We start from the raw sequence: 9,913 nt of genomic DNA on the forward strand, positions 1-9,913 counted from the left end.
CTGATGTGGGACTCGATCCCGGATCGCCAGGATCACGCCCTGAGCCGAAGGCAGACGCTTTAACGACTGCGCTACCCAGGCGCCCCTATCTTAATGATTTTAATGATAAATATTTTCTCATCTGGACAAATCAGTGGATATAAATACATCTGAATAAATAAAAAGAAGAATATTCTTTTTTTTAAAGATTTTATTTATTTATTTGACAGAGAGACAGCCAGCGAGAAAGGGAACACAAGCAGGGGGAGTGGGAGAGGAAGAAGCAGGCTCCCAGCGGAGGAGCCCAATGCGGGGCTCAATCCCAGAACACTGGGATCATGCCCTGAGCCAAAGGCAGACGCTTAACGACTGCACCACCCAGGCGCCCCGAAAGAAGAATATTCTTAACATGTGGAAAGGGACCATTACTATTTCAAAAGCACTGCTCTATGAAAGGAGGGCAAAAAAAACCAAAAAAAACAAAAAACCCTCAGTACATGGACTATTACCAATGAAACTGGGATAAAAGGTTGCTTTGTTCAGGGGATTTCATTAAAATGGTTTTGTTAGTTAGAAAAGAAAGGCCATATGCACCCCAATGTTCATAGCAGCAATGTCCACAATAGCCAAACTCTGGAAGGAGCCGAGATGCCCTTCAACAGACGAAAGGATAAAGAAGAATGTGGTCCATATATACAATGGGATGTTACTCAGCCATCAGAAAGGATAATTACACAACAATTGCATCAACATGGATGGAACTGGAGATTATTGTAAGTGAAATAAGCCAAGCAGAGAAAGACAATTATCATATGGTTTCACTTATTTGTGGAACATAAGGAATAGCAAGGAGGATATTAGGAGAAGGAAGGGGAAAATGAAGGGGGGGAGAAACAGAAGGGGGAATGAACCATGAGAGACTATGGACTCTGGGAAACAAACTGAGGGCTTTAGAGTGGATGGGGGTGGGAGGATGGGTTAGCCTGGTGATGGATATTAAGGAGGGCACGTACTGCATGGAACACTGGGTGTTATATGCAAACAATGAATCATGGAACACTACATCAAGAACTAATGATGTACTGTATAGTGACTAACATAACATAATAAAAAGAAAGAATGTCTGTCTTGAGGAAAAGCCAATAAATTATGTTTTTTATTAGATATCAGTGTTTTTTTATGTTTTTATCTAAATTCCAGTTAGTTAACATACAGTGTAATATTAGCTTCAGGTGTACAGTGTAATGATTCAGAATGGCTAAAATCAACAACACAAGAACAGGTGTTGGCAAGGATGTGGAGAAAGGGGAACCCTCTTGCACTGTTGGTGGGAGTGCAAACTGGCACCGCCATTTTGGAAAACAATAAATTATGAGTGAATAGAATCTTGCCTGTTCACCTTCATGGTACTATTGTAAGATAAAAGAAAAATTCTGAGTGGATCTTCACAGTGCTCAGCTTTTTTCCCAGGTCAGGCCAGAACAACCCTTCACAGTGGCAGACTCAGGAGAAAGTCACAATGTTCTCCTTTATCCTTCCTTACATTCTGCAATTTTTGACTAGATTCTACAGTTATTCCTCTGCCCATATTATCCCTTAATATGCCATGCCTTGGTATTAGGTGATTTAGATGAGAATCATGATGATGGTTAATTTTATATGTCAATTTGACAAGGCCATAGGGTGCCCAGATATTTTGGTAAAATGTTATTTCTGGGTGTGCCTACGAGGATGTTTCTGGATGAGGTTAGCATTTGAGTTGATAAACTGAGTAAAGCAGATTTCCCTCTTCAGTGTGGGTGGGCATAATCTAATTGGTTGAGTGATGGAGCTGGAATTCTTCCAAGAGGTAAGCCTACAACATCGGACAGGGTTTGACTTCCAGTTCTTTAACTAAATAGTGGAAATGAGTAACCAGAGTAACCTCTTGATGACCCACAGCCCCCAGGTTTTCCCTTTTGACTGTTTCTTCCTATTGAGTAAGCTAGATCAGATCACCTTCAGAAGCTTCACTTAATCTTTAACTATCTTTCAGGCCACCTATATAAGATTCTCAGGAAGTGTATATAAAAGTTTTACTGAAAATACAAAGGCCAAGATCTCCAGAATGCCTCTCTGAAACTCATCAAGTTAGAGGCAAGCATAGGTTTCTGTTCCATAAATATATGCTGAATCACTTGAGAGCTCTGGCTCTACACCTAGAGTTCTGGTCTGCCAGGGGCTATAAACTGTTAGAAGGAAGAACGATATATGCATGGAATATAACTATAATTCATTCATTCACTCATTCATTCATTCATTCATTCAAGCACCTAGTGCATGTCAAGCATAATGATAAGAAGGGAAAATAGGACCATAAAAAATTCAGGCAATGTCTTTGTCTTCCTGAAGTTTAAGAGTCTATATAGAGAAATGTAAGGGGCTCTAGAGTAAGGGAGGTATCTGGACCCCTATGGTGTCTAACCCCAGTTTACAAGGTCAACCCTTCCCCTTCTGCATTTCTCATAGACAATGTTGTGGCATGACCTAGAATAGAAAGCTGTTCACCAGGAGCCTGTCCATTGTGTAAATAAAAGGCTGTGGAACCAGCTTTCCAAACATTCTACCCCATAAAACACTTAGTCCTTATTATGTGCAGAAGTATACTTAAATTTCATTTAATTCTCACAACAATTTGAGGAGCATGACTAATTATTTTATGTCTATATCTAATTAGGAAGTTAAGGTTAGGGGAGATTGAGTGTCTTAAAATAGAAGGCATATTGATAATAAGAAAGCATTAAACTTTAAGCTATGAATTATTAGCTAGTATAATATACTGGCTCCCATCCTTCAGGTCCAGGCCAAGGTAGTGGCAAAGCAAATTTCTCAGTCCAATGCTTGGAAGTTACTGGCCCTTAGAGAATCATATGAACTGGAGAAGCTGTAGGATAATGGAAGCCTAACATGCCATCTTCCTGCCTGCTCTGTGTCATTGTTCCTGTCTTTGCTCTCTTGTCTCTTTTAATAATGCCATCTTAACATTGGGCTTTGTTTTGACTGAATTATGTTCTCCCAAAAGTCATATGTTGAAGCCCTAATTCCCAGTGCCTCGGAATATGACTCCATCTGGAAATGGGATCTTTAAAGAAGTGATTAAGTTAAAGTGAGGCTGCTATATGCCTTAATCCATTCTGACTGCTGTCTTCATAAGGAGTTTAACAAAAAGCAGAACCAGACCCATAAATACAGAGAACAAACCAATGGTTGCCAGAGGGGAAGGGAGTCAGGAGACGGGCAAAATGGGTGAAGGGGAGTGGAAGATCCAGACTTCCAGTTATGGAAAGAATATCATGGGGCTAAAAGGCACAGCATAGGGAATATAGTCAGTGATATCGTAATAGCATTGTATGGTGACACTTGTGGTGCCTATGGCACAACCTATAGAGAAGTTGAATCACTATGTTGTACACCTGAAACTAACATAACATTGTGTGTCAACTATACTCAAATATAAAAATTTTAAATAAGTAAATCCATTTTGTTTTTTTTAAGGAGCTTAAGACACACAGAGAGACGCCAGGAGCGTGTGTGCACAGAGAGACAACCATGTGAAGAGACAGCAAGAGGGCAGCCATCTACAAACCAGGGAGAGAAGCCTCAGAAGAAACCAAACCTACCAACACTTTGATTTTGGACTTCTAGCCTCCAGAACTGTGAGACACAAATTTCTGTTGTTAAACCACCTAGTCTGAGGTATTTTTGTTATGGCAGCCCGAATAGCCTAATACAAGTATTATGAACATGTTGCAGAGTTTTGCAGGTTATAAAGCAGGTACAATAACCTGTCGCAGAAAAGACGAAAATAAAGTGTGATGATCAATGACCAGTAAAACTAAGAGAAAGATGGTTTATTTGTATTAGTGTCAAGCAAAGTCGATATCAAGCAGTATTTGGAATAAAGAAGGCTACTATATAATCATAAAAGAAAATTTATTAAGAAGATAAAAATTGTGAATTTACTTTCACCTGGTAACATAGCTTCAATAATATATAAAGCAGTAAGTAACAAAGTTACAAGTAACAGATAGTGAAAGTCATTTTTGTTTATACAACAAGGAAATTCATTTGCTTATATAATTGAGAGTCCAGAAGTAGAGGAGGCTTCAAGGTTAGTTGATCCAGTGACTCAAAGGTATGAAGATTCAGGCTCAGTTCAGGCTCCACCAAACACTGTGGCCAGGGACATAGGTTTATTGGGTTCAATTAGACTAACTCTGCACACACCCTTAGAGCTAGTGGTCAAATTCCTCCCAAACACATGACTGTATGAGACAAGAGGTGCGCTAATGAAAATTTGAGCCTGTTAGAAATGTGAGGAATGAATATTCTGTAGGTAAACAAAGATGTCACCTGCAGGGATCAACTCAAAGCACATTTATCAATATAAGCATAATACCCACAATACTTAATCTCTACTTGTTTCCAAATACTCTATCTAAGTAACAAAGACAGGTACTTCTATTCAGGAACTACCTACACTGAATTAGTGAATAGGTAGTTACAAAGCACTGAAGTTCTCACTCACACAGTATAAATTTTGGAAGAATCTCAAAGACATTCAGTGTGGTATGCTTAAATCTAATTTTCTTTGTCAGGTTTTTAACAGGGCCCTTTCTTTACTATTGTACTTAGATATTATTGTGTCAGGTTAGTTTTAGTAAAGGAATAAATTCTTCATATTTACTATTTTATCATTCTGTAAACATATAACAGATTTCATAAAGATATGAAAGATGGAAACAAAGAAAATTGTCACCATTCATAGTCATCAACAATTTTCTTTAAAGAGCGTCATTAAATTTCAATATGGAATATCTTTAAAAGCTCTGGGCTTTTAAAGGAAAACTAGTCTCATAAATATATAAAAATTAAAGAATATCTTCCATTAACACACATATTTGTAAATATAGGCATACCTCAAAGATTGCAGGTTTGGTTCCAGAACACAATAAAGTGAATATCTCTTTAAAAGAGTCAAATGAATTTTTGGTTTCATAATGGATATAAAAGTTATGTTTACACTGTAGTCTACTAAGTGTGCAATAGCATTATATAAAAAATTTATATACCTTAATTTAAATATACTTTATTGCTAAAAAATGCTACCCATCATCTTAGCTTTCAGTGAGTCATTATCACTGATCATAGGTCACCAATATATAATAATAATGAAAAAGTTTAAAATATTTTGAGAATTACCAAAATGAAACACAGAGTCACAAAGTGAGCAAATACTATTGGAAAAATGCCAAAATGTGACACAGGGTTGCCACAAACCTTCAATTTGTTAAAAAAAATACAGTATCTGTGACGCACAATAAAACAAAATACAATAAAAAGAGGTATGCCAGTGGGTTAAAAGGAACATTTGTCTTAACAAACACAAAATACACATGTGAAAGGAAATCTAAAATAAGATAATAATTCAGGGGCATCTGGATGGCTCAGTTGGTTAAACGGCTAACTTTGGCTCAGGTCATGATCCCAGGGTCCTGGGATCGAGCCCCACATTGGGCTCCTTGCTCAGAGGGGAGCCTGCTTCTCCCCTGCCTGCTGCTCCCCCTACTTGTGTGCGCTCTCTCTCTCTCAAATAAATAAAATCTTTAAACGAAAGATAATAATTCAATCTGCAAATATATAGATATGAAAACCAAACATCAAGATAAAAACATAAACTTTTAATAAACATGCTTTATATCATAGAGATAAATTGTGTGGTGTATTTTGGTTTTGCTCACATTTTGCTTCAGGTTATGTCAACACAGTCAAACTAGTTTAATCATGTTTACTCTTTAGTTTGTTCTTTTTATAGTTCTTTGAGATGTAGGGTTAGGTTGTTTACTTAAGATCTTTCTTTTTTTAAGATTTTATTCATTTATTTGAGAGAGAGAGAGAGAGCACAAGTGGTAGGGAGGGGCAGAGAAGGGGAGACAAGTGGACTCCAAGCTGAGCAGGGAGCCCGATGCAGGGCTCGATCCCAGGACCCTGAGATCACAACCTGAGCCGAAGGTAGACGGTTAACTGACTGAGCCACCCAGACACCCTGAGATCTTTCTTTTTCAATGTAGATGTTTTCACTATAAACTTCCCAGTTAGTACTACTTTTGCTGTATCCCATAAGTTTTAATATGTTGTGTTTTTGTTTTCATTTTTCTCCAGATATTTTTATATTTCTCTTTTAATGTCTTCTTTCGCTCATTGGCTGTGCAAAACTGTGTTGTTTAATTTCCACCTATTGATGAATTTTCTAGTTTTCTTTCTGCTATTTTTAATTTTTATTTTTTTAAATGAATATTTTTATTTTTTAATTAAGAAAATTTTCATTACGTACACTTTGACCATGTCTGCAATTGATTTCTAGTTTCATTCCATTGTGGTCAGGAAACATACTTGGTAGTATTTCAATGTTATTAAATTTATTAAGACTTGCTTTGTAACCTATCATATGATCTGTTCTGGAGGATGTTCCATGGGAGCTTGAAAAGAATGTATATTGTGTTGTTGGGTTAAAAAATCTGTATATGTCTCTTAGGTCCATGGTGTTACTCAAATCCACTATTTTTTTTCTTGATTCTCTATCTGGTTGATCTATGCAGTAGTAAAAGTAGGGTATTGCAGTCTCCTACCATTACTGTTTTGTTTATTTCTCCTTTCTGCCAATGTCTGTTTTCTATATTTAAGTGCTCTGATGTGGGATGCTTATATATTTATAATTGTTGTTTCTTCCTGATGGATTGATCCTTTTATCATTATATAATATTCTTTATTTTTTTCTGACGGCTTTTGACTTAAAATCTATTTTGTCTGATGTAAGTATAGCCACCTTTGTTCTCTTTTCATTACTATTTGCATGGAATATTTTTTTCCATCCCTTTACTTTCACCTATATGTGCCCTTAAATCTGAAGTGAGTCTCTTCCAATGGAACAGAATAGAGAACCCAGAAATGGACCCTCGGCTCTTTGGGCAACTAATATTTGATAAAGCAGGAAAAAACATCCGGTGGGAAAAAGACAGTCTCTTCAATAAATGGTGCTGGGAAAATTGGACAGCTACATGCAAAAGAATGAAACTTGACCACTCTCTCACACCATACACAAAAATAAACTCCAAATGGATGAAAGACCTCGATGTGAGACAGGAATCCATCAAAATTCTAGAGGAGAACATAGGCAGCAACCTCTACGACATCGGCCAAAGCAAACTTTTTCATGACACATCCCCAAAGGCAAGAGAAACAAAAGATAAAATGAATTTATGGGACTTCATCAAGATTAAAAGTTTCTGCACAGCCAAGGAAACAGTCAGAAAAACTAAGAGGCAGCCCACGGAATGGGAGAATATATTTGCAAATGACACTACAGATAAAGGACTGGTATCCAAGATCTACAAAGAACTTCTCAAACTCAATACACGAGAAACAAATAAACAAATCAAAAAATGGGCAGAAGATATGAACAGACACTTTTCCAATGAAGACATACAAATGGCTAACAGACACATGAAAAAATGTTCAAAATCATTAGCCATCAAGGAAATTCAAATCAAAACCACACTGAGATACCACCTTACGCCAGTTAGAATGGCAAAAATAGACAAGGCAAGAAACAACAATTGTTGGAGAGGATGTGGAGAAAGGGGATCCCTCCTACATTGTTGGTGGGAATGCAAGTTGGTACAGCCACTCTGGAAAACAGTGTGGAGGTCCCTTAAAAAGTTAAAAATTGAGCTACCCTATGATCCAGCCATTGCACTACTGGGTGTTTACCCCAAAGATATAGACGTAGTGAAGAGAAGGGCCATATGCACCCCAATGTTCATAGCAGCAATGTCCATAATAGCTAAATCGTGGAAGGAGCCGAGATGCCCTTCAACAGATGACTGGATTAAGAAGTTGTGGTCCATATATACAATGGAATATTACTCAGCTATCAGAAAGAACGAGTTCTCAACATTTGCTACAACATGGACGGCACTGGAGGAGATAATGCTAAGTGAAATAAGTCAAGCAGAGAAAGACAACTATCATATGATTTCTCTCATCTATGGAACATAAGAACTAGGATGATCAGTAGGGGAAGAAAGGGATAAAGAAAGGGGGGGTAATCAGAAGCGGGAATGAAGCATGAGAGACTATGGACTATGAGAAACAAACTGAGGGCCTCAGAGGGGAGGGGGGTGGGGGAATGGGATAGACCGGTGATGGGTAGTAAGGAGGGCACGTATTGCATGGTGCACTGGGTGTTATACGCAACTAAGGAATCATCGAGCCTTACATCGTAAACCGGGGATGTACTGTATGGTGACTAACATAATAAAAAATCATTAAAAAAAAATAAAGTGAGTCTCTTGTAGACAGCATATACTTATATATTGTATTTTATTAATTCAGCAACTTTACTTCTTTTGAGTTTAATTCATTTATATTTAAAGTAATTATTTATAGGGAAGGATTTACTATTGCCATTTGAAAAACTGTTTTTTGTTTGTTTTATCCCTCTTTTTCTCTTTTGCTCTTTCTTTGTGCTAGAAACTTGAGTAAACATTTCTCTAAAGAAGACACACAAATGACCAATAGGTATATGTAAAGATGCTCAATGTCACTAATCATCAGGGAAATGCAAATTAAAACCACAATGAGATCCCCTCACATCTATTATAATGTCTGTGATAAAAAAAATAAAAGATAAACATGAGAATGTGAAAAAATTGAAACCCTTGTACACTGTTGGTGGGAATGGGAAATAATGCAGCCTCTGTGGAAAATAGTATAGAGGTTACTCAAAAAATTAAAAACAGAACAACCATATGATATGGCAATTTCACTTCTGAGTATATATTGAAGGGAATTGAAATCAGGATCTTGAAGAGATATTAGTAGTCCATGTTCATTGTAGTATTATTCACAACTGCCAAGATGTGGAAATAACCAAAAGGTCCATAGAAAGATAAATGAATAAAGAAATGTGATATATACATACAATGGAATATTATTCAACCTTAAGAAAGAAGATCTTGTCATATGCAACAAGATAGAGGAAACTTGAGGGCATTTTCTTAGTGAAATAAGCTGGTCACAGAAGGACAAGTACTGCATGATTACACTTATATGTGGCAACTGAAATAGTCAATCTCATAGAAGCAAAGAGAATGGTGGTTATCAGGGGCTAGGTAGGAGATAGGAGATATGGGGAGTTGCTGCTAACCAACATATATAAATCTCAGTTATGAAAGATTAATAAACTCCAGAGATCTGACGTACAACATTGTGCCTATAGATAACAATACTGTTGGTCACAATCTGTTAAGAAGGTAGATCTCATGTTAATTGTTCTTGCCAAAGTAAAAAACTAAGAATAATCATGTTCATTGTTCCATTTTTTCACTAATGTCATGATTGACTAAGCCAACTGAGCAACCTGGCCAGTCAGTCATTTTATAACAGTCAACATATCTTTGCTGTTTTTATTTTATTTTTATTTTTTTAAAATATTTTATTTATTTATTTGACACAGAGAGAAGCAGCCAGTGAGAGAGGGAACACAAGCAGGGGGAGTGGGAGAGGAAGAAGCAGGCTCCCAGCAGAGGAGCCTGATAATAGAAGATTTTTTTTCCTGCATCTATCAAAAGGATCATATGGTTCTTATCCTTTCTTTTATTAATGCGGTGTATCACGTTGATTGATTTGCAAATATTGAACCACCCTTGAAACCCAGAAATAAATCCCACTTGATCATGGTGAATGATTCTTTTAATGTATGGTTGGATTTGATTTACTAGTATTTAATAGAAGAATTTTTTTAAAGATTTTTATTAATTTGACAGAGAGAGACAGCCAGCGAGAGAGGGAACACAAGCAGGGGGAGTGGGAGAGGAAGAAGCAGGCTCCCAGC

General features: G+C 37.0%; 1 protein-coding gene across 8 annotated transcripts in view; it reads left to right on the plus strand.

The window, feature by feature from the left end:
* Positions 1-3,665, plus strand: part of LOC103674958 (nuclear RNA export factor 3-like) — a 21,353-nt gene extending 17,688 nt beyond the window's left edge. For all 8 annotated transcript variants that reach the window (XR_005831810.1, XR_005831808.1, XR_005831812.1 and 5 more), the window contains one exon: positions 3,514-3,665. Coding sequence is in view for 4 of the 8 variants with exons in the window: in XM_040619946.1 (XP_040475880.1) it covers positions 3,514-3,573 (60 nt within the window). In the remaining 4 variants the exon portion in view is untranslated. The remainder of the gene's footprint in view (positions 1-3,513) is intronic.
* The last annotated feature ends 6,248 nt before the right edge of the window (positions 3,666-9,913 follow it).

Source organism: Ursus maritimus (assembly GCF_017311325.1).
Source record: "Ursus maritimus isolate PB19 chromosome X unlocalized genomic scaffold, ASM1731132v1 scaffold_X1, whole genome shotgun sequence".
NCBI classification, from domain to species: Eukaryota; Metazoa; Chordata; class Mammalia; order Carnivora; family Ursidae; genus Ursus; species Ursus maritimus.